Source organism: Cololabis saira, chromosome 23 (genome assembly GCF_033807715.1).
Source record: "Cololabis saira isolate AMF1-May2022 chromosome 23, fColSai1.1, whole genome shotgun sequence".
Classification (NCBI taxonomy): Eukaryota; Metazoa; Chordata; class Actinopteri; order Beloniformes; family Belonidae; genus Cololabis; species Cololabis saira.
The window spans coordinates 3,072,851-3,098,575 of record NC_084609.1 but is presented as its reverse complement, the minus strand read 5'-3'; the positions used below and the strand labels follow the sequence as shown (position 1 = coordinate 3,098,575).

General features: G+C 40.3%; 1 protein-coding gene across 1 annotated transcript; it reads right to left on the bottom strand.

Annotated features, from left to right (window-relative positions):
* Positions 1-71: 71 nt before the first annotated feature.
* Positions 72-25,725, bottom strand: LOC133423941 (CMP-N-acetylneuraminate-beta-galactosamide-alpha-2,3-sialyltransferase 1-like). Its single transcript, XM_061714286.1, has 7 exons — positions 25,364-25,725; positions 9,232-9,748; positions 8,437-8,630; positions 5,128-5,307; positions 2,564-2,609; positions 1,875-1,994; positions 72-1,312 (listed from the first exon to the last, which is right to left on the bottom strand). The coding sequence occupies exons 2-7, from the start codon at positions 9,493-9,495 to the stop codon at positions 1,091-1,093; spliced, it is 1,026 nt and encodes a 341-aa protein (XP_061570270.1). The 5' UTR covers positions 9,496-9,748; positions 25,364-25,725; the 3' UTR covers positions 72-1,090.

The window sequence follows — 25,725 nt, the reverse complement described above, 5'->3', positions numbered from 1 at the left end:
TTATAACATGTTATAAGTATATTTTAACGTGTTATAATATGTTATAACATGTTTTAACATGTTATAATGATGTTTTAACATGTTATAATGACGTTATAATAAGTTACAACTATGTTTTAGCATGTTATAATGTTTTAACATGTTATAATGATATTTTAAGATGTTATTCTTCATCTTCCGGCTCTCAGTGAAGGCGGACGCTTTTTCTGCTCCTCTCCCTTATCAACCTTTCCTGCCTGCTTTTGTCCTGTCTCGTCTTCAGAGCCTCTCATTTCCACTCTTCCCGAAAACTCTACAATCATGGAATTGGTTAACTGGTCTCTCAGCACAATTGACCAAATTTTTCCGATGAGAAGTCAGGGGGTAAGGGAGCCCTCGTGCCCCCATGGGACATTTTTTGCTGGATACACACTGGATTCCTACAAAAATTGGAAGCCGTTGTGCCTCAAGATGTTGACCGTCGAGGACGTTGAAGATGCTTCATAATTGGATTTATGATAGCAGGATTTCTTCTAATTGGAGTGGGGATTTCCCTGGCCTATCGACAATCGCGTAAGTCTGTGGCAGCTGATTTGGCTCTTTCAGAGCTGCCGGACGTGGCTGAAGGAATGAGCACGGGAATCCCCACTCAAACTTTAACGCTGGGGGAGCAAAGCCGTAAGCTGGATGTGATTCTTGAACAGAATCTCAGGCTGGCGGCGTCTTTGAGCTCATTGGTAAGATGGAGAAGACCTTGGAGAAGTTGGAAGCTCGGCAAGACGACTCTGCCCCCACGAACCCTCCCCTCTCCCACAAACACCTGCGGATCTCCCTCCAAGAACTGTACCGAGCAGCCTGATAACATCAAGGACATTGGCTGAGGAGCAGCTCTGAGAGAAGTTCACGGACTTATCGCGTCACACACTTACTGATAACCACACCTTCCTGATGAGGAAACATCTGGATCTGGATCAACGTTCATCATCTCAACATCTGTATCTTGTCCCTGTCCTCCAGCGTCACGTTGTCCCCTGAACATCTGGATCTTGTCCCTGTCCTCCAGCGTCACGTTGTCCCCCGAACATCTGGATCTTGTCCTTGTCCTCCAGTGTCACGTTGTCCCCTGAACATCTGGATCTTGTCCCTGTCCTCCAGTGTCACGTTGTCCCCTGAACATCTGGATCTTGTCCCTGTCCTCCAGCAGCAGCGTCACGTTGGACTCCATGTCTCCGTCGTGGACGCCGGTGAGACGGAAAGCTCCAGAGAGGACGTTTGTCTCCCAGTAGTGATGCCAGTTCCCGTACTGGTCGGACCCGAACCCGAAGACGCTGACCTGTCCAATCAGAGACAAGAGACATCAGAGACATCTGGACCAATCAGAGACATCTGGACCAATCAGAGACAAGAGACAATCAGCAGGAGAGACCACGTCTCTCCAGTGTTAGCGTCGCTCCAATGGCTACCTGTAAAATTCAGAATCCAATTTAAAATTGTATTACTTGCGTATAAAGCCCAAAACGGCTTAGCTCCGCAGTATTTACAAGATTTGATAGAGCCTTATGTTCCTGGCAGAGCTCTCCGCTCTCAGAGTGCAGGTTTACTCGTAGTTCCTTTTCTCCCACTATGGGAGTTTTTACCTGCCATTGTTTATATAATAATTGCTCGGGGAATTATGTTTATGTTCATGTTCTGGATCTCTGGAAAGCGTCTAGACCCGAAACTCCCTACGAACCCTGGACACATTAGTGATGATGACGATGTGCTCAGGTCCTTCAGTAGATAGAAGAACTTCAGGACCGATTCTTGAAGGTTGAGACACCTGATTGTTGAAACTTTTTATGCAGTCTGTTTGTTTCCTAAGCCAGCAGTAATTGTTACTGATATTTTCCACCCACCTCGTCACAGATGTGCAGCGCCAGCATGAGGCTCAGGAAGCCGGTGGACGGATATCTGCCCCGACCCTCGAGCCAGGACTCGTGCACGTACTTGAAGAAGGTCGGACTGTAGACCAGAACCTGAGGAAGAGGAAGAGAAGGAAGTTGGACCACTGTCATGTGCTCATGTGAACTGAAATCAGAAAAATCTGCCAGTGGAACAAAATGTTTTTGCTTGTAATGAGAAGATAAATCTTGTTCCACTGGCAGATTTTTCTACTTATTTCAAGTGAAAATTTACTTGAAACAGGTGAAAATTGTCAAATAACAAGTTATTATTCTGGTAATGACTCTTGTTTTAAGTGTAACGAGATTTTTTGACTAAAAATGAGACATTTTAACTAGAAATAAGACAAATATTCCTGGTAAGATTTTGAGTTTTTACAGTGCAACAAGAACAATAACAACAACATCTTATGTGGAGTTTTTACATTTTTAATTTGTTATTTGTGAATGTATTTCTTGGAAAAAGGGGCAGATCAGATAAGATTATTCTTCTTTCTGCTCCTTTTCATTCACAATTTATGAATATTTGTGTTTATATTTGTATTGAATTGTTTCTTTTTTTTAATGAAATAAAGAATAAAATGAAATGAAAATGAGTTGAAGTTACAACTGGATAAAGATGTAGAACCGTTGAAATAACTCACCTTTTCTCTGTTGGCCTGAACCTTCGACTTCACTGGTAAATACGTTCTGGAACGAGAGGAAGATTTTTATTAGAATCAACAACCAGCAGTAACCGAGTTCTTATCGTTAAACTAACGAGAATAAACCTTTCAGCTGACGAGAAAAACAACCAGGTTGGAAAAAAACAGGCAGAGATTTTTCTTTCTGGGTTTTGAACCTCTCCCCGAGTCCCCGTCGGTGGACGTTAGTTTTCTTACTTTCAAAGCTTCCAAACATCATTTTTAACAGGATTTATGCAGCATAAATCCTGTTAAAGAGCGTTTTCATCATCAAACACAGCGATAATATCGTAATATTTTAACAATAAAAGTTCTGCCCAGATGTTCTTTTCTTTCATGTGACCAGCTTTTATTAATAATATTAGGAACTTTATTTATTTTTTAGAAGACGGTTGATTTATTTATTTATTTTCCCAGAGTGGAGTTGATGGCGTTGATGGCGGGTTAAAGCTGACGTTCTACACGCACGCACGCACGCACGCACGCACGCACACACACACACACACGCACGCACACACGCACGCACACACACACACACACACACACACACACACATAGCCACACACACACACACACACACATAGCCACATATACATATACACACACACACACACACACACACACACACATAGCCACACACACACACACACACACACACACACACACACACACACCTACACACACACACACACACAGCCACACACACACACACATAGCCACACACATAGCCACACACACACACACACACACACACACACATAGCCACACACACACACACACACACACATAGCCACACACACACACACACACACAAACACACATAGCCACACACATAGCCACACACACACACACACACACACACACACCATCTTAGCTGTCCATCGTGTACGATGACGACGCTTGCTCCAGGGCAGGGAAGGGGGGTGGGGGGCGTCAGCGCTGTTGTCGCTGGTGCCACTTGATGTGGCTGTGGAGGCCGATGCGTGAGCCGCACATCCTTCCACAGGTGGGGCAGGGGAGCCCGGACGTTGGGGGAATGCCGGCTGTCCTCCGATGTCGTTGGGCACGTCTCTCAGACCTTCTCTGATGATTGCTGTCATCTATTTGTGTGATTGCCCTGACGCAAGTATCTCTCCAAACTAAGCGATCACACGCTAGAGTTTCCAGCTGAGTGGGGCTGATGGCAATGCGCTTCAGAAGGTCCTTGGTGTAGTCCTTGTAGCGTTTCTTTTGGCCACCAGCAGCACGCTTTGCGTCTTGTAATTGACCGTAGAGGACTTGGCGGGGCAGGCGGTGTTCAGGCAGTCGGATTGTATGACCTATCCACACACACACACACACACACACACACACACACACACACACATAGCCACACACATAGCCACACACACACACACATAGCCACACACACCAATACACACACACACACCAATACACACACACACACACACACACACACACACACATAGCCACACACACACACACACACACATAGCCACACACACACACACACACACACACACATAGCCACACACACACACACACACATAGCCACACACACACACACACACACACACACACACACATAGCCACACACATAGCCACACACACACACACACACACACACACACACACACACACATACACACACACACACACACACACACAGACACACACACACACACACACACACATATAGCCACACACTCACACACACACACACACACACACACACACACACACACATAGACACACATACTTATACACATACACACACACACACACACACACACACACACACACACATAGCCACACACATAGCCACACACACACACACACACACACACACACACATAGCCACACACACACACACACACACACACACACACACACACACATACACACACACACACACACACACACACACACACACACACACACACACACACAGAGACAGATATATCGGCTTGTTCACCTTCATTGCTGCTCTGTCGTTTTTGGGGTTAGTTAATTGCGGTAATTTATCTCAGATTGTGATTGGATCTCAAGATTTGGGAAAGTTGCTGCTCGTGTTTTGGCCGGTTTCGTGTCTGTTCTGTTTTCTTTTTTTTGTTTTTTGCTGCAGATTTCCAGTGCTCGACGTCGCCTCCGTGTGTTCTTACTTCCTGGTTTAGCAGTGGAGCCCCCCCCCCACCCCCCCAACACTCGCTGCACCATCGACGTTATTGAGTTATTGGCAGCAGCTTTCACTGGCAGCAGCTCCGTCTCTCAGGGACGTTTCTGCTAATTAAGCTAATGATTCCAGGTCGGGGAGAACGAGCTGCTGAAGGAGAAATTTACTGAACCATCAAAATAATAGATTGTCCTTGTTACGGCTTTAATGCTCAGCAGCGTTTATGTCTGGGCCGTTCACCAGACTTTGATATACAAGTTCAGACTTTTATTGCAAAAGTTCTCACTGCTGGATGGAGCCGCTGGTCAGAACCTCTAACCCTAACGTCTGACCTCTAACCCTGACCTCTGACCTCTGGATGGTTCCGTTGGTCAAAGCGCTGACGAGCCACTGCAGGTCCAGGGTCTTGAAGGGAACCAGAACCAGACTGGTGTCGTTGTCCAGGTCTACGGCGCTTTCTGGATACATGACGTGGTGTGTCGTTCTGGTTCCCACGTCGTCCTGGAACCCTCTGGTGGGAGCCTTGTTCATCCTGCAGGATAAACAGCAACATTAATGGATCAGAGTCTAGAGTTAGGTCTCTGGACGGGTGGGTGGAGCCTTTATTTCACCTACTCAACATTATTTCAATCAGAGAATTTGTGTTCACGTTTCCGTCTCAAGTCAGGCAGGAGTCCCTAGTTCCCCGACACCAAGAACATTCATGAAAGACCAAAACAATAGAAGATCGGAAAGCCCAAACCGTCCTTCCGCACCAGAATAGAATAATCATAATTAAAGCTGCAAGCAGCGATGAACGGGCCCTCGCGCATGCAATTTGCACAAATTATGTTCAAGGACTTAATACAGAGTCCGATGACACCACCCATGACTCTTTAACCATTCAAAAGTTATGGCAGAAAGTAGGAACTATCAAATATGGACCAATCAGATGAAGGGTGGGGCGCGCTTTTTGGCGTCTATCATCGCCACGGTAACACTTTTGACTGAGAAAAGTAATGCGCGTAGTCACAGGACGGAGACGCACATTTTGATGTATAACACATCTGGGTGCACGTTACGGTTCGGGCCGTATTAATTCTTGAAGGAATGGCATAAATTTTGCCAAAATGACACGATTAATTGAAAATGCTCGACTTCCTGTTGGGTTTGGGCCATGGCGCCAAGAGACTTTTCTTTAAGTTAAACCGTATTGTGGGGCTTGAGGCACAAAGTTTTCTAGGGGGCGCTGTTGAGCCGTTAATGCAAACCATTAAATATCACATTTTTCACCAGGACTGGCTTGGTCCAAAATTTGGTGACTTTTGGGGCACGTTTAGGGGAAAAAAGATTTCCTCATTTCGTCGGAAATCGGAATTCCTACAGATACAATAGGGCCCTAGCACTGTCAGTGCTCGGGCCCTAATAATAGAAGAGAACCGAATATTTTCCTTCCTTTAATCCTGCCATCTTCTTTTTGAAAGTTGTTGGTCAGTTGTGTGAAATAAGCCCTGAATGCAGCATTGTGGCGTAGAATTGTCAAATTGGTTCAATTTACCGTACTAATTGTTCCAGATTACTTTTGTAATCGTGTATTTGACCCGGTCTTTGTACGTTTTGACCGTATAGAAACGTAATTGTTGCCGTTGTAAGAATGAGATGAACCTGCTGGATCTACTGCCCTTACTTTTTAACTACTGGTGCTTTTATTATTTTACCTCTTTTCTGATCATTTACCACGATTCACCTCCAGACGGAAAGACTCACTCGAGCTGCCGCCTCACAAACATCTGGATCCCTCTCACGAGCAGATAATCCTCTCTGTACTTTATCTTTCTCTCGCTCAGTGAACTAGCGCTTTGTTATTCTGGTCATGTTTCCGCGGCGACGGCTGCTCACGTCTCCTCACCGATTGAAGTCAGTGGAGAGAAAACAGACTGTGCAGGAACCGCTGTCCCTGCCATCCCATATTAGAGCTGCCAAACAGAGCGGGGGGTTGCCGTGACAACGGGGGGCAGAGATGATGATTGTCAGAACCAGCAGGACGCCGTCCTGCAGCAACGTCACGTCTTTGCTAGCTCTCCTGATAGATCCTCATTTATTTAGTGATTTATTTTTCTGATAGAAATGTTCAAAATGTTCAAAAGTTTGGATGAGCTGCTATGCTGATGATACACTGCTGTATTTGATGCTATGCTGGTGATACGCTGCTTTATTTGATGCTATGCTGATGATACACTGCTGTATTTGATGCTATGCTGATGATACACTGCTGTATTTGATGCTATGCTGATGATACACTGCTGTATTTGATGCTATACTGATGATACACTGCTGTATTTGATGCTATGCTGATGATACACTGCTGTATTTGATGCTATGTTGATGATACGCTGCTGTATTTGATGCTATGCTGATGATACACTGCTGTATTTGATGCTATGTTGATGATACACTGCTGTATTTGATGCTATGTTGATGATACGCTGCTGTATTTGATGCTATGTTGATTATATGCTGCTGTATTTGATGCTATGTTGATGATACGCTGCTGTATTTGATGCTATGTTGATGATACGCTGCTGTATTTGATGCTATGTTGATTATATGCTGCTGTATTTGATGCTATGTTGATGATACGCTGCTGTATTTGATGCTATGTTGATGATACGCTGCTGTATTTGATGCTATGTTGATTATATGCTGCTGTATTTGATGCTATGTTGATGATACGCTGCTGTATTTGATGCTATGTTGATGATACGCTGCTGTATTTGATGCTATGTTGATTATATGCTGCTGTATTTGATGCTATGTTGATGATACGCTGCTGTATTTGATGCTATGTTGATTATATGCTGCTGTATTTGATGCTAAGTTGATGATACACTGCTGTATTTGATGCTATGCTGATGATACGCTGCTGTATTTGATGCTATGCTGATGATACGCGGCTGTATTTGATGCTATGCTGATGATACGCTGCTGTATTAGTCTATGAACTTTTCTACTTGTTGAACCAGGAAACCAGATTAAATAATCTCGCTGCAACAACAGACGGCTTCACTGGCAGCAGTTTTTACCCAGAACTCAGTTTTTATTTCTATATTGGCTGTTTTCTAAGGAAGGAATATTCTTTTCTCGGGTTGATGGCAGAGATTATTGCCGACTGTTGTTGCATCCCTGTTAGGAGGAGGATGGATTTGGAAACTAAATAAAAGTTTGAGACATTACAAATATCAACCCCTTGCTGTTTTAGCTTTGGTTCTTACACATACGCTCTCTGCTACAAGTTTTTTATGATACCCTCCTTTACTTCCTTCATTCACCAAGTTTTCAAAGATTTATTGTCACTTGTTGGTTCATAAATTCTAGAAAGTTGTCTCCTTTCATCCATCACACCATCTCATCATTTAAAATCATATATTCACAGAAGTAAAAACTGCAAGAACAATGTTTCCTTCTGTCAGTTGTATCACAGCTTTAGACGTTTGGGTCTGTCGTTGTGAGATCTGATAAAGTCTTAATGATATTCTGTCTTAAATTCTAGAGAGAGCCCAGAGGCCCGACCAACTCCGATCAATATGGTCATCAATAATTACAAATCATTGAACCTTTAGGAGATATTTTTTGGGTTAATGTCCCAGTAAAATGATCTCAACTATGTGAAAGTAGAACCCACCGTATGACCAGGTCCCTGGAGTCGATCAGGGCCCCGTACCCGGACCCCTTCAGGTTCCCGGAGTTCCCCACCACGGAGCAGGTCCTGCAGCGATCCGGACCCGCGTCCTGGTACCGGTCCTGGTCCGGGATCAGCTGGAACAGCTGGTCCACGACCAGCGGGTAGGAGGCGGGGTGGCGCTCCGCCTGCAGCCACTAGGGGGGGATATATAAATATATATGTATAAATATACATATAACGGCGTTGCGACAACGGCGTTGCGGCAACGGCGTCGCGGCAACGGCATCACAGCAACGGTGTCACGGCAACGGCGTTGCGAAGGCGCCGCGGCAACGGCGCCACGGCAACGGCGCCGCGGCAACGGCATCGCGGCAAGGGCGTTGCGGTAATGGCGTCGCGACAACGGTGTCGGGGCAACGGCGTCGCAGCAACAGCGTCGTGGCAACGGCGTCGCGGCAACGGCGTCGCGGCAACGGCGTCGCGGCAACGGCGTCGCGGCAACGGCGTCGCGGCAATGGCGTCGCGGCAATGGCATCGCGGCAACGGCGTCGCGGCAACGGCGTCGCGGCAACGGCGCCGCGGCAATGGCGTTGCGGCAACGGCGTCGCAAAGGCGAAGCCGTCGCGAAGGCGTCACGGCAACACGACGGCGTCACAGCAACGGCGTCACGGCGTGATAAAATAGAGTTGGTTGGGAGGGCTCCATATATATATATATATATATATATATATATATATATATATATATATATATATATATATATATATATATATTATGGGATGATTATGCCCTCACCTGCCACCAGGTGAAGGTGTCCTCCGTCAGGACGCTGTTTTCCCGGGTCATCAGCGGCTGCACCGATTGGTTGAATCTCTGGCTGAACCAGGCGTCGTCCCGCAGCGCCGCCACGCAGCGCCGGCAGCCGCACGGCCCCCTGGGAAACAGCCGGGCCGCCGCGTACCTGAGCAGGTACGCCCCGGGGTCCCTGAAGGTGAGAAGCAGGGTGGAGAAGGAGACCGCCGTGAAGACCAGGACCAGGGTCCGATGCTTCAGGAACATCCTGGGGGTCAGGAGGAGGTGGATCTGGGGGGGGACCCCCGCGGCATGATGGTCTACGAGGTCCTGGTCCAGGTTCTAGACCCCCTAACGGTCCAGGTCCAGGGTCAGGGTCGTATCTAGACCCCTAACAGTCCAGTTCCTGGTTCCTCAGGTTCCTCGGTTCCTCCCGGGGGTTGGAGGATGGATCCACGGTGAATCCCCCCCGGGTTCACCGACCGGAGAGGTCATTGACCGGTGAGTCGGAGCGTCGACCCTGGAAACAAACACAGAGATCGATGTTGGTGACTGTCATGGAAAACTGGTGAGTGAAGCTCAGACCTGCTGGTGGGAACCAACCGGTTCAGACCAGCTCAGGGTCTGAACCTGCGGTGTCCCTTTTGAATTAGTCTTGTCCTCATGAACTGTCACATGCTCTGTTAACAGATGACAGGGCAGCTACTTCCTGAGTATACTCAGGGGTTCGACTGTCCTGGGAAGAGTTCCTGTTTTAGTCCGGAGGGCATTTGACCCATGTGACCCATGTGACCCATTGACCTTCGTGTTCTTCTAAAAACTTTAAGCTCCTGATCAGTTTTAAAGATGTCTGTTTACTGCCACACACAATGTGTGACCTTTTAACCCCGATGTCTGTTACCTCCGTATGTTTCCTGTTTTCTTCCAATTGTCCAATGTCTACCTTATATGGTCATTTCCTGTCCAGAGTTTCTCAATAAAAAGCTCTTGCAGAAGGAGCATCTTGGGAGAAGAGCTCAGGAGTTCTCCATGAGGGTTTCGTGCCCTGCACTCCTCTGCTCTCCCTCCCCCTTCTGCAGAAGTGCGCTAAAACTACTCCAAGTCAGTCTCTGTGTTTTCCTCGTAATGAATTTATGTAATGTTGATTTGAGGACCTAACATTTTTGGTGCCGAAACCCGGGATCTCAAGATCTGTGACGTTGGAGCGGCGTAGGATCAAACCAACAGGCCATCTAAAACTGTCGACAGCCATTCCGATTTTAGGGATGGGGCCAATAGATTGGTCTTGCGCTGTTCCAGGAGTCCGGTGACGAGGTCCCTGGGCCAGGGAAGGCACTTGAGACTGGTGAGACCTGTTCTTACTTAAAGGGATTGTGACATGAAAAACACATTTTTCTTGATTTTTTGTGTTTTGTTGGGTGTCTTGACATCAATTACACCCAAAAAACAACGAACTTTTAACATTCAGTGTATTGTGTGCTTTCTGGGATTTTCCGCATAACTATGCAAAAACGGCGCACCTGGTTTGGTGGCGGGCCGTTACGTAACGGCCCGCTAAATCACCGCCCCCTCCACCCAGCTCCCTGCCTCCTCTCCTCTCCAGCGCACCATAAAGGCTGATTTATGGTTCCGCGTTACACCGACGCAGAACCTACGGCGTAGGGTTACGCGGCGACGCGCACCGTACGCTGAACCCTACGGCGTAGGCTCTGCGTCGATTTAACGCGGAACCATAAATCAGGCTTAACACGGAGCTGTTTAGAGCCTCTTTTGTTCTAATCACCGGAGGAAAACTGCTAAGAAGACCCGCGGCCACTGACTGGACTTAAGATAAGGAGACACTGCTGCTTGCATGCCTTTATTTTTATGATTGTTTGCTGTGGTTCGCCCTGCTGCTTTTCCGTGCATGCTTCGCCTGTCGCTCCCGGCTTAACTCTCCGACGCCGCTGTGAGCGTATGGCTGGAGGAGGAGGAGGTTTGGAGGAGGAGCGGAGCAATGATTGACAGGAAAGGGGGAAAAGGAAGCATTTTTCACGGCGCAAAAAAACACTGTAATAAAAAGCCAGGAATGGAGTACTAGAGTGAAGTTTTTCTTGTTACACTCTTTTAGACACATTTGAGGGATGTTGGCCAAGACTTTTAATAGTGTTAAAAGCATGTTAAAAATGATGTCACAATACCTTTAAATGCCTGGGGTATTGAAGTATTTTTGTGTAAAAAAAAAAAAAAAAATCACTGGGTTTGTATGTGTATATTTATGTATGTGTACGCATATGTATGCGTATATATATATGTATATATATTAATTATAGTAATAATGCACTTATATATGCTTTTGGTTTCTACCGTCATGGTATCAATCATTAATATGTGTGCAGTATTTTTGTGTAAAATACAAGTGAAATTCTGTGTATACTAACCTGGGGTTAGTTAAAAAGGTGTTGGCAGCGGGGTCCGGGGCCCGCTTTTGAAGTCGGGGACTTTTAAAAGACACTATGCCTGGGGCTAGTGCAAAAGCCAGCGCCCAGTCGGTCTAGGACCGGCTTTAAATTCAGGGACAACTTTAAAGTACAGAATAACGAGAAGAGGTTTCTGTTGGAGTGGTTTTAATGGTTTTTGTCTACTGTTTGTCTTGTCTGATGCTTATGATGGGGAACTGTCTATGTTCAATTTCGGGGGTTTCCAAAATTGTGACACTAAAAAGAACAGAGTTAAAACCAAACTGTCAAAAAAGAGAAACTTATCAGCTGAGCCCTCAGGGCTCCGTGCTGGGCCCCGCTCTTTCAACCCTCTATCTGTTTCCCCCGGGTAAAATAATCAGCAGGCGTGGGGTTTCCTATCGCCTTATGCTGATGACACACAGCTCTATATGAGGAGACACTTCTGCTTCCTCTACATCCACTACACCACCATGGAGGAAACTTTCTTCAGCTAAACAGTTCAGAAACAGAAACCGCCACTGATCCGACGTCTGAACACGGAGACAGAGATTAAGATGAAGGACGTCTCTGAGAGACTAATATCAGCCAGAACACGTCTTTATTTCTTTATTCTATCTGCAAGCTTCACGTTTCCTGGCAGAAGGGGGTTTTAAGTTGATAAAATAGAGAGTAAGAAAAGGAAATCTCTGCGATCATCGACATCTGAAGAGCCGTCAGGATTAAGAGAGTTTGAACCAGAAAGATCCAGAGGGAATCTCTGAAATCTGCTCCGGAATAATAAAACCCTCAGAATAATAAAACCCTCAGAACCGACTAGAATAATAAAACCCTCAGAACAAAGAATAATAAAACCCTCAGAATAATAAAACCCTCAGAACCGACTAGAATAATAAAACCCTCGGAATAATAAAACCCTCAGAACAAAGAATAATAAAACCCTCAGAATAATAAAAACCTCAGAATAATAAAACCCTCAGAACCAACTAGAATAATAAAACCCTCAGAATAATAAAACCCTCAGAATAATAAAACCCTCAGAATAAAGAATAATAAAACCCTCAGAACAAAGAATAATAAAACCCTCAGAATAAAGAATAATAAAACCCTCAGAACAAAGAATAATAAAACCCTCAGAATAATAAAACCCTCAGAATAATAAAAACCTCAGAATAATAAAACCCTCAGAATAAAGAATAATAAAACCCTCAGAATAATAAAACCCTCAGAATAAAGAATAATAAAACCCTCAGAATAATAAAACCCTCAGAATAAAGAATAATAAAACCCTCAGAATAATAAAACCCTCAGAATAAAGAATAATAAAACCCTCAGAATAATAAAACCCTCAGAATAAAGAATAATAAAACCCTCAGAATAATAAAAACCTCAGAATAATAAAACCCTCAGAATAATAAAAACCTCAGAATAATAAAACCCTCAGAATAATAAAACCCTCAGAATAAAGAATAATAAAACCCTCAGAATAATAAAACCCTCAGAATAAAGAATAATAAAACCCTCAGAATAATAAAACCCTCAGAATAAAGAATAATAAAACCCTCAGAATAATAAAACCCTCAGAATAAAGAATAATAAAACCCTCAGAATAATAAAACCCTCAGAATAATAAAACCCTCAGAACAAAGAATAATAAAACCCTCAGAATAATAAAACCCTCAGAATAATAAAACCCTCAGAACCAACTAGAATAATAAAACCCTCAGAATAATAAAACCCTCAGAACCGACTAGAATAATAAAACCCTGAGAATAATAAAACCCTCAGAACCGACTAGAATAATAAAACCCTCAGAATAATAAAACCCTCAGAATAAAGAATAATAAAACCCTCAGAATAAAGAATAATAAAACCCTCAGAATAATAAAACCCTCAGAATAATAAAACCCTCAGAATAAAGAATAATAAAACCCTCAGAATAATAAAACCCTCAGAATAATAAAACCCTCAGAATAATAAAACCCTCAGAATAATAAAACCCTCAGAACCAACTAGAATAATAAAACCCTCAGAATAATAAAACCCTCAGAATAATAAAACCCTCAGAATAATAAAACCCTCAGAATAATAAAACCCTCGGAATAATAAAACCCTCAGAACCAACTAGAATAATAAAACCCTCAGAATAATAAAACCCTCAGAACAAAGAATAATAAAACCCTGAGAATAATAAAACCCTCAGAACCGACTAGAATAATAAAACCCTGAGAATAATAAAACCCTCAGAACCGACTAGAATAATAAAACCCTCAGAATAATAAAACCCTCAGAATAATAAAACCCTCAGAATAAAGAATAATAAAACCCTCAGAATAAAGAATAATAAAACCCTCAGAATAATAAAACCCTCAGAATAATAAAACCCTCAGAATAAAGAATAATAAAACCCTCAGAATAATAAAACCCTCAGAATAATAAAACCCTCAGAATAATAAAACCCTCAGAATAATAAAACCCTCAGAACCAACTAGAATAATAAAACCCTCAGAATAATAAAACCCTCAGAATAATAAAACCCTCAGAATAATAAAACCCTCAAAATAATAAAACCCTCAGAATAATAAAACCTTCAGAATAAAGAATAATAAAACCCTCAGAATAATAAAACCCTCAGAATAAAGAATAATAAAACCCTCAGAATAATAAAACCCTCAGAATAATAAAACCCTCAGAACCGAGGACTACAACATTTCCAGGGTTTGATGCATCAGATCATCAGATCTGAGTCTCCGTCTGTCGGAGGATTTAACCTCAAACAGTCCGCTGGACTTCAACAGTTCTCTCTAAACTAATCAATGATTTATGGGATATGAAGGTCACGACCTCCTAAATGTCAGTTAAACAGACTCAGACTTCAGTTTAGTGAAGGTACGAGGCGTCTTATGTCAGATACTTGATCCTAACGTGGGACAGCTGCTGGTCCCTCATGTTCCAGTCACCGCTGGGATGTTTCACATCTTAAATATGGTATTTGAGGATTTACAGACGTTAGATCAGGGGTCACCAATCCTGGTCCTCCAGGGCCGGTGTCCTGCATGTTTTAGATGTTTCTCTACTTTAACACACCTGATTCTAATGATTCATCGTCATCAGCTTGTCATCCAGGGCTGCACAATTCTGTTAATGACACAGTCACTTTTATCACGGTGCAATGAAGCAGGGAAACATCTAAAACCTGCAGGAAACATCTAAAACCTGCAGGGAAACATCTAAAACCTGCAGGGAAACATGTAAAACCTGCAGGAAACATCTAAAACCTGCAGGGAAACATGTAAAATCTGCAGGAAACATCTAAAATCTGCAGGAAACATCTAAAATCTGCAGGAAACATCTAAAACCTGCAGGAAACATCTAAAACCTGCAGGAAACATCTAAAACCTGCAGGGAAACATGTAAAATCTGCAGGAAACATCTAAAATCTGCAGGAAACATCTAAAATCTGCAGGAAACATCTAAAACCTGCAGGGAAACATGTAAAATCTGCAGGGAAACATGTAAAATCTGCAGGGAAACATCTAAAACCTGCAGGAAACATGTAAAACCTGCAGGGAAACATGTAAAATCTGCAGGACACCAGTCCTCCAGGACCAGGATTGGTGACCCCTGGATTAGATAAACCTGCAGGACACTTTTATCACTGTGCAATGAAGCAGGGAAACATCTAAAACCTGCAGGAAACATGTAAAACCTGCAGGAAACATGTAAAATCTGCAGGGAAACATGTAAAATCTGCAAGGAAACATGTAAAATCTGCAGGAAACATGTAAAATCTGCAGGGAAACATGTAAAATCTGCAGGGAAACATGTAAAATCTGCAGGAAACATCTAAAACCTGCAGGAAACATGTAAAATCTGCAGGGAAACATGTAAAATCTGCAAGGAAACATGTAAAATCTGCAGGGAAACATGTAAAATCTGCAGGAAACATGTAAAATCTGCAGGACACCAGTCCTCCAGGACCAGGACTGGTGACCCCTGGATTAGATAAAACTGCAGCACCAGGTGATGCAGAGAGAGAGTTTCCTCTGCAGGAAAAACCACAGCAGAATCAGCAACAGCTGCAGTCACTTCCTCATTTACATGTTTGCAGCTCCCTGGATGTTCAGTCAGGTGAGGCCGAACAAACACCCCCCCCCAATAACCTGCAGCCTCTTTAATTATGCATGAAGACTCTCAGAACCATCTAAGGACTGAGAGCAGTGCAGTTTTAACTGAGTTACACACAGGTGTGTGTAACTCACACACACCTGTCTCATGGAAATGATCATCAGCCTGGAGACAGAACTGAGATCTAATTCTTCAGAAACAGCAGAAACTCTGGGGTTTTCATGGTTCATCCCCCGGAGTTTCTCATTTACATTTTAAATCCACCGTCAGACGAGCAGCTCCTTGTTTCCTCATTTCCTCATTTCCTCATTTCCTCATTTCCTCCTCAGAACTCCTGCTCGTCCACATGAAATTGAAAAACGTAGGTTTGATTTAATCGTTTTTCGTTTCAGCCGTCACGGAAATAAAGATGAGGAAATGAGAGGAAACTGCTGACGAAAGGACTTTTACCAGAAACAAACAGAACCAGAACCAGAACGAGAACCAGGTTCAACACCAATCAGAGAAGTTAGGCAGCCATGAGGAGACACAACCCCAGTGCATTCTGGGTATTATTGCTGACAGGAGGAGACACACCTGATCATGCTCTGGCCAGCCTCTTTGTAATTATTCCTCAGGTCGACGGTATTATGTGCCGGTGCGGAAAATGAAAATATGAATGAATGAAAATATATGTATTTCGGTCAGGTCATTCATAATGTAGTCACCACTGAAAGCATTAGATTCACATAATAAAGAGACCTAACCTAAAAGGAATAGGCTGAAGCTATTGCTTCTTTACGCCTACCCTTCTCACATGATCAACTTATTCAGATCAAACATACAAAACATAATACAAATAAATCATATTGTCGAACATAATTCTGTAATAGTTTCATCTACTGGATCCTCATATTTTTCAAACACATTAAACTTAAACAAACGTTTGAAAGCATGAATCGACTGGCACATCTTCCCACCCAAAATGTTTTAGATCCATGTTGAACCAAAAACACAAAAAACTAATCTGTCTGGAGCCCAAAACATGAAACGTCTTGTATCAGAATTAGAATGAAGAAACACATGCTGCATGTTTCTATATTAGTTAGAACTGGGGAGAGATTTATTTTTTCATTATGCACTTTGAGAAAAAAGTCAAAATGTCGAGAAAAAAGTCAAAATGTCGAGAAAAAAGTCAAAATGTGGAGAAAAAAGGAAAAAAAGATTTTTTTTTTAATTTTTCATGTGCATTCCATATATTTACACCCCTTACAGTAATATTTACAGTAATACATTGATCTTTAATTTTAGTCCTAGACTTTGGTTTTTCAATCATACGATTCCCTCGAAGCTCATATTATATTATTATATATATTATATATATCTACTTACTCTTATTTTAAACATGCTTACAATTTTACTAGGTAACAATCTGTTGAACACTTTGTACATTATCAGTGCTATTTTGTATTCCACTAAATCCAAGAATTTAAATGCCCTTAATGTAATAAATAATTCATTTGATGGTTCTCTATAATTTGATTTTGTGATAATCCTTACCGCTCTTTTTTGAAGAATAAAGATGGGTTTAGTTTGGGTAAAATATGCACTCCCCCATATTTCTAAACAGTATGTAATGTAGGGAATAAACATAGTGCAATACAAAATATACAAAGCACGCTGGTTCAACATATCTTTTACCTTGTATAATATGGCTATCCATTTAGCTAATTTAGATTTGACATGATTAATATGCATCTTCCAATTTAATTTATGGTCCATGATGACACCTAAACATTTTGTCTCTGGAAAACAAATCGCTACGCGGATTCCTTTGTTCCGTCTGCCATAAGGAGCTAAATGCAAAATGAAACTTTAAGTTTTCTTGCTATGAACGACTGTGAACCATAAAGTATTTGCATTCTGCTCTGCGGTGCTGCCACTGGTTGTGGTTGTTGTTGCTGATGTGGTTGTGGATGTTGCCCGTTTGGTGTGTTGTGTGTTGCTGCTATGGACAGGCCGACTGTAGAAATGAATTGCCCTTTGGGATTAATAAAGTATTCTGAATCTGAATCTGAATCTGAAACAACCCCGGTGCATTCTGGGTATTACTGCTGACAGGGATCTGAAGGAAGTGATGTCATCGGTCTAACAGGATGTTTGGGGGTGTGGTCTAAACTTAACTTCCTGTTTCCTTCAAGTGAGGAGTGTCACTACCTTATTTGAGTCCCTACCCTATTTGAGTCACACATGCGCAGTACGGAACAACATCGTCGGCCATCTTGGAAAGCAAAATACGGCAACACCACTTGGACAAACTATATACATAAAAATAAATGGAAAAAAAGGCAAACCCTCCATAGTATGTTATAAAAACGAAATCAAAAATTATATAACATCTATAAAGGTACTATCAAAAGAAAATCAGTCTAAGTTACAATCTTGCTACGCTTAAACACTTTTGTTGAAATGTCAACCCCTGTGATTATTTTATTTTGTGATTATTTTATTTTATTTTATTTTATTTTTTTTATTTAATCTTAGAAGATTATCTTGGAAAAAATGTATAGGTATACTTATTTGCTTGTGTGTTGTGAATTTGTTATGTTTCAGTTGCAAACAAATGTTTCCTCAAAGGAATTTTGTACTTTTGATATGTTAAATAAAGTTTATTATAAAAAAAACTACTCACAATAAGTTAGGGATATTATTATTTACAGTACATGATTGCTTTTCCTATTTGGTCTGAATTTTAAAACATACTATGGAGGGTTTGCCTTTTTTTTCCATTTATTTTTATGTATATAGTTTGTCCAAGTGGTGTTGCCGTATTTTGCTTTCCAAGATGGCCGACGATGTTGTCCCGTACTGCGCATGTGTGACTCAAATCGGGTAGGGACTCAAATCAGGTAGCGACAAGGAGATGAAATCCATGTCAGTCTAATTACTTTACTTTAAAGAGGCTAAAACAAATATTTATCAGAATAACAGCAGGTCACATGACTCTGTTCAAGACCGGTCTGATCCAGACCAGACCAGACCTGGACCAGACCTGGATCAGGTCTGGTCCAGGTCTGGTCTGGACCAGAAGGTCTGGACCAGACCTGTTTATTTTGTAGGACATCTTTGTATTTAATTAATCTTATTAGAGCTTAAATGTCCAACTGAGCTCATCTATTATGGAGGACTTTTTGTGCCAAAATTAAATAAATAAATACATCATTAATGAATTAAAATGGGAATGAAATATATCATTCATTCATTAAATGTGTCATTAATTAATTAAAATGTAATATGTAATGAATTAATTAAAATACAATTAATTTTAAGTAAAACAAATATTATTTCAGCATTTAGTTAATTAATGACACATTTAATTAAGTCATGTCATATGTAATTCCCATTTTAATTAATTAATGACACATTTAATTAATTAATTATGTATTTGTTTATTTAATTTTGACACAAAAAATCCTCCATAATCCAACAGTTAAGAACAGGAGTATTATATTATATTATATATCTGTTTTAGCTTGTTATTCCTGAGAAGAGCCTGGAGCAGATTAAAGGCACGTTCTGCAGTTCCGTGGGTCCGTTATCTGCTGGTTCCACGGTTAATTAACCAGCTGTAATTAGCGTCACTGCAGATTAGCCTGGACGTCGTTACCGCGGCGACGGGGCCGTTTACGGTGATTAGTCCTCGTTAATTAGCAGTTTTGTTTTTATTCATCTTGACCTTTTCTGTTTTTTCGTTTATCATCTTTTAAAGTAACATTTGCAACTTACTTTCTAGTTTTTGCTGCTGCAGAACCAGAGATTAAAACTCTCTCAGACGATGGAAATGAAACATTTTCTCTGTAGCTGTTTGTTGAGCAGAATATTGAATATTTACATGATATTTACCCGTCTGGCCATCTATCTACCCACACACACACACACATATATATATATATATATATATATATATATATATATATATATATATATATATATATATATGTATATATATGCCTGACATCACGGCTGCAACACAGCAGTTCCTGCATCGTTGTCGTCATCACAATCATCAACCGTCAGCTGATCTTCTCCACGTCTCTGTCAGAAACACAAACACTGAGATCATTTCCATCTAAAGTCTCTTTGTCCCGAGAACAAAAGACACTTTGAGCTTCAGTGTGGAGTTCAGACGCTGCAGAGACAAAGACAAAGCTGTTCTGTCCAGAGACACCAGGAACCTTCCACATCCTCCTCAGAGACAATCAGACAGGAAGTGGAGACACAATCAGACAGGAAGTGGAGACACAATCAGACAGGAAGTGGAGACACAATCAGACAGGAAGTGGAGACACAATCAGACAGGAAGTGGAGACACAACCAGACAGGAAGTGGAGACACAATCAGACAGGAAGTGGAGACACAATCAGACAGGAAGTGTCCAGCCCTGACCCCGCGGATATTTCCCCCTCTACGTTTATAAAAACCCCATCATTTCCAGGAACCTGCATAAATATCTGTTAAGGTGCTATGAGCAGCCAAACCTACAGGGGGCAGTGTAACGAGAAGATAAAGTATTTTTTTCTTTTTTCTCGACTTTTTTTCTCAATATTTCGACTTTTTCTCGACTTTTTTCTCAAGTTTTTTCTCAGAATTTTAACGTTTTTCTCAAATTTTCGACTTTTTTCTAAAATTTTCGACTTTTTTCTCAAAATTTCGACTTTTGTCTCGACTTTTTTCTCAAAGTTTTGCATTTTTTCTCAAACTTTTGCCTTTTTTCTCAAAATTTCGACTTTTTCTCAAAATCTTTACTCTTTTCTCAAATTTTCAACTTTTTTTCTCAACTTTTTTCTCAAAATTTCGACTTTTTCTCAAAATTTCTGCTTTTTTCTCAAAATCTTTCAAAAACGGATATTTCCCCCTCTACGTTTATAAAAATTCCATCATTTCCAGGAACCTGCATAAATATCTGTTAAGGTGCTATGAGCAGCCAAACCTACAGGGGGCAGTGTAACGAGAAGATAAAGTATTTTTTTCTTTTTTCTCGACTTTTTTTCTCAATATTTCGACTTTTTCTCGACTTTTTTCTCAAGTTTTTTCTCAGAATTTTAACGTTTTTCTCAAATTTTCGACTTTTTTCTAAAATTTTCGACTTTTTTCTCAAAATTTCGACTTTTGTCTCGACTTTTTTCTCAAAGTTTTGCATTTTTTCTCAAACTTTTGCCTTTTTTCTCAAAATTTCGACTTTTTCTCAAAATCTTTACTCTTTTCTCAAATTTTCAACTTTTTTTCTCGACTTTTTTCTCAAAATTTCGACTTTTTCTCAAAATTTCTGCTTTTTTCTCAAAATCTTTCAAAAACGGATATTTCCCCCTCTACGTTTATAAAAATTCCATCATTTCCAGGAACCTGCATAAATATCTGTTAAGGTGCTATGAGCAGCCAAACCTACAGGGGGCAGTGTAACGAGAAGATAAAGTATTTTTTTCTTTTTTCTCGACTTTTTTTCTCAATATTTCGACTTTTTCTCGACTTTTTTCTCAAGTTTTTTCTCAGAATTTTAACGTTTTTCTCAAATTTTCGACTTTTTTCTAAAATTTTCGACTTTTTTCTCAAAATTTCGACTTTTGTCTCGACTTTTTTCTCAAAGTTTTGCATTTTTTCTCAAACTTTTGCCTTTTTTCTCAAAATTTCGACTTTTTCTCAAAATCTTCACTCTTTTCTCAAATTTTCAACTTTTTTTCTCGACTTTTTTCTCAAAATTTCGACTTTTTCTCAAAATTTCTGCTTTTTTCTCAAAATCTTTCAAAAACGGATATTTCCCCCTCTACGTTTATAAAAGTCCCATCATTTCCAGGAACCTGCATAAATATCTGTTAAGGTGCTATGAGCAGCCAAACCTACAGGGGGCAGTGTAACGAGAAGATAAAGTCATGCATCAAAATTTCGACTTTTTTTTTTTTTTTAATTTAGACTTTTTTTCCTAAAATTTTGACTTTTTTCTCAAACTTTCGTCCTTTTTCTCAAAATTTTGAATTTCTTCTCGACATTTTAACTTTTTTCTCGACATTTCGACTTTTTTATCAAGATTTCGACTTTTTTCACAAAATGTCGACTTTTTTTAAAATTTCGACTTTTTTCTCAAAATTTTGACTCTTTTCTCAAAATGTCGACTCTTTTCTCAAAACTTCGTCTTTTTTCTAAAAATGTCGTCTTTTTTCTAAAAATGTCGTCTTTTTTCTCAAAATTTCCACTTTTTTCTCAAAATTTCTCAAAAACAGATATTCCCCCTCTACGTTTATAAAAACCCCATCATTTCCAGGAACCTGCATAAATATCTGTTAAGGTGCTATGAGCAGCCAAACCTACAGGGGGCAGTGTAACGAGAAGATAAAGTCATGCTAGCCAATCAGAATCCTGGAAAAAAACATCAACAAATGACACGAGTAACTTCCAGTTACTTCCAAGATGAACCAGAGTCTTTGGTTTGGAGTGACAGAGAAGTGGAGTTACTTTTAAGTGTGACGTTAGAATATAAAACAGGTAAAATACCAGAAAATATTGACGGTTACAAACTAATTGTAACCACAGGTGTCACTCATGACGCTGGTGACGTTTCTGTCTCATAATGTGACGTTCTGAAGAATAAATGTCCGTTTCTCTCCGTTTACAAGCAAACGTGAAGACAGAGGTTTGAAAAATCTACACTTTGGCCGGAGTTTTCAGAAACAGGGTCAATTTTCACAAAATCAGAACAATATTTATAACTGACAACTTTTCTAGGGGTATTAAGGTGCTGAATCCTAATCTGCTGTAAATGAAGATCAAAAATGTCCCAAAAATTCTCAAAATTGAGAAATCCAACATGGCTGCCAGGCTGAAATCTATTTTTCAGTGTATCTTTTTGACTAAACGGTACAAACATGAAGTAAAAGTGCTTTTGTAAGTTTATGGGCAATTCGATGCCATATTCAGAATTGAGAAGTAATGTGAAGAAACTGCTTAGAAATAGTTAGAAACATGTTAGAATTAGATGATGTTAGAAACATCGGTGTCAGAAATCCAGGTCCGTAATTATATCATTTTAAGGTTTGATATAATTCTGTCTGATGATCATGAGGAGCAAAAACATTTAATGTTCTGAACATTCTGGTTTTATTTATCTATTTATCTACATGTATCTATTTCTCCTCCACTGATCCGGTTCTGATAATCGGTTAGTCGATAAGAACCAATAATTGATTAACTGATGGGGTTATTGTTTCGTCTGTGTCTTAATAAAGAGAATAAATAAAAGCTGCTGAAATTCAAACTCCAACAACAGATAAAGTTTCTCCTGCTCCAGTTTTATCTCTAAGGTTTATTTATCAGGTTTATTTCTCAGGTTTATTTCTCAGGTTTATTTCTCAGGTTTATTTCAGTTTTATTTCTCAGGTTTATTTCTCAGGTTTATTTCAGTTATTTCTCAGGTTTATTTCAGTTATTTCTCAGGTTTATTTCTCAGGTTTATTTCTCAGGTTTATTTCAGTTTTATTTCTCGGGTTTATTTCTCAGGTTTATTTCAGTTTTATTTCTCAGGTTTTTTTCTCAGGTTTATTTCAGTTTTATTTCTCAGGTTTATTTCTCAGGTTTATTTCAGTTTTATTTCTCAGGTTTATTTCTCAGGTTTATTTCAGTTTTATTTTTCGGGTTTATTTCTCAGGTTTATTTCAGGTTTATTTCAGTTTTATTTCTCGGGTTTATTTTCAGGTTTATTTCAGTTTTATCTCTAAGGTTTATTTCTCAGGTTTATTTCAGTTTTATTTCTCGGGTTTATTTCTCAGGTTTATTTCAGTTTTATTTCTCGGGTTTATTTCTCAGGTTTATTTCTCAGTTTTATTTCTCAGGTTTATTTCTCAGGTTTATTTCAGGTTTATTTCAGTTTTATTTCTCGGGTTTATTTTCAGGTTTATTTCAGTTTTATTTCTCAGGTTTTTTTCTCAGGTTTATTTCAGTTTTATTTCTCAGGTTTATTTCAGTTTTATTTCTCAGGTTTTTTTCTCAGGTTTATTTCAGTTTTATTTCTCGGGTTTATTTCTCAGGTTTATTTCAGTTTTATTTCTCGGGTTTATTTTCAGGTTTATTTCAGTTTTATTTCTCGGGTTTATTTCTCAGGTTTATTTCAGTTTTATTTCTCAGGTTTATTTCAGTTTTATTTCTCGGGTTTATTTCTCAGGTTTATTTCAGTTTTATTTCTCGGGTTTATTTCTCAGGTTTATTTCAGTTTTATTTCTCGGGTTTATTTCTCAGGTTTATTTCAGTTTTTTTTCTCGGGTTTATTTCTCAGGTTTATTTCAGTTTTATTTCTCAGGTTTATTTCTCGGGTTTATTTCTCAGGTTTATTTCTCAGGTTTATTTCAGTTTTATTTCTCAGGTTTATTTCTCAGGTTTATTTCAGTTTTATTTCTCGGGTTTATTTCAGGTTTATTTCTCAGGTTTATTTCTCAGGTTTATTTCTCAGGTTTATTTCTCGGGTTTATTTCAGGTTTATTTCTCAGGTTTATTTCTCGGGTTTATTTCTCAGGTTTATTTCTCGGGTTTATTTCAGGTTTATTTCTCAGGTTTATTTCTTGGGTTTATTTCTCGGGTTTATTTCTCAGGTTTATTTCTCAGGTTTATTTCTCGGGTTTATTTCAGGTTTATTTCTCAGGTTTATTTCTTGGGTTTATTTCTCGGGTTTATTTCTCAGGTTTATTTCTCAGGTTTATTTCTCGGGTTTATTTCAGGTTTATTTCTCAGGTTTATTTCAGTTTTATTTCTCGGGTTTATTTCTCGGGTTTATTTCTCAGGTTTATTTCAGTTTTATTTCTCGGGTTTATTTCTCGGGTTTATTTCAGTTTTATTTCTCAGGTTTATTTCTCAGGTTTATTTCAGTTTTATTTCTCGGGTTTATTTCTCAGGTTTATTTCAGGTTTATTTCTCGGGTTTATTTCTCAGGTTTATTTCTCGGGTTTATTTCAGGTTTATTTCTCAGGTTTATATTTCTCGGGTTTATTTCTCAGGTTTATTTCTCAGGTTTATTTCTCAGGTTTATGTCTCAGGTTTATTTCTCGGGTTTATTTCTCAGGTTTCAGTTTTATTTCTCAGGTTTATTTCTCAGGTTTATTTCAGTTTTATTTCTCGGGTTTATTTCTCAGGTTTATTTCTCAGTTTTATTTCTCAGGTTTATTTCTCAGGTTTATTTCAGGTTTATTTCTCGGGTTTATTTCTCAGGTTTATTTCAGTTTTATTTCTCGGGTTTATTTCTCAGGTTTATTTCAGTTTTATTTCTCAGGTTTATTTCAGTTTTATTTCTCGGGTTTATTTCTCAGGTTTATTTCAGTTTTATTTCTCGGGTTTATTTCTCGGGTTTATTTCTCAGGTTTATTTCTCGGGTTTATTTCTCAGGTTTATTTCAGTTTTATTTCTCAGGTTTATTTCTCGGGTTTATTTCTCAGGTTTATTTCAGTTTTATGTCTCAGGTTTATTTCAGGTTTATTTCTCGGGTTTATTTCTCAGGTTTATTTGTCAGGTTTTAGAAACAGAGAAAGTTGCAGCAACACCTGTCCGTCTCTTACCTGCTCGGCTAAGACTTTAATCCCTCCGAGGTTTAGCGGCTAAAATTAGATCCGAAGGTGGAACTGAGGAGTCCAGGAGGACGGGTTGGTACTGACCCGGTCCTGGTCCCGGTCCTGGTGGCTCCGCGGCGGTTCCGCCCCGCACCGAGGAGGTTCCGGTTCTGCAGGTCCGTCTACAGCAGCAGCAGCAGCTCCGTCCCCGCAGGAAGCGGCTCCGTCAGGGGATTCTCTCTGTTTCTCCTCTCCACTGCTCTGATCCTCAGCAGGAGCTGCGGCGGTGGAGATACATCCTCCCTCCCGCACCGCGGAGAGATTCATCCCCGCATCATCATCATCATCATCATCCACGCATCATCACCCGA

Bases quoted from the DNA above. Each gene is read 5' to 3' on its own strand.
- LOC133423941 (XM_061714286.1), bottom strand. From the start codon at position 9,495: ATGTTCCTGAAGCATCGGACCCTGGTCCTGGTCTTCACGGCGGTCTCC. The intron at 8,631-9,231 runs GTGAGGGCATAA...ATCCCCCCCTAG, and splicing joins ACACCTTCACCTGGTGGCAG to TGGCTGCAGGCGGAGCGCCA. The intron at 2,610-5,127 runs GTCAGAGGTCAG...CTCTCGTTCCAG, and splicing joins ACCAACGGAACCATCCAGAG to AACGTATTTACCAGTGAAGT.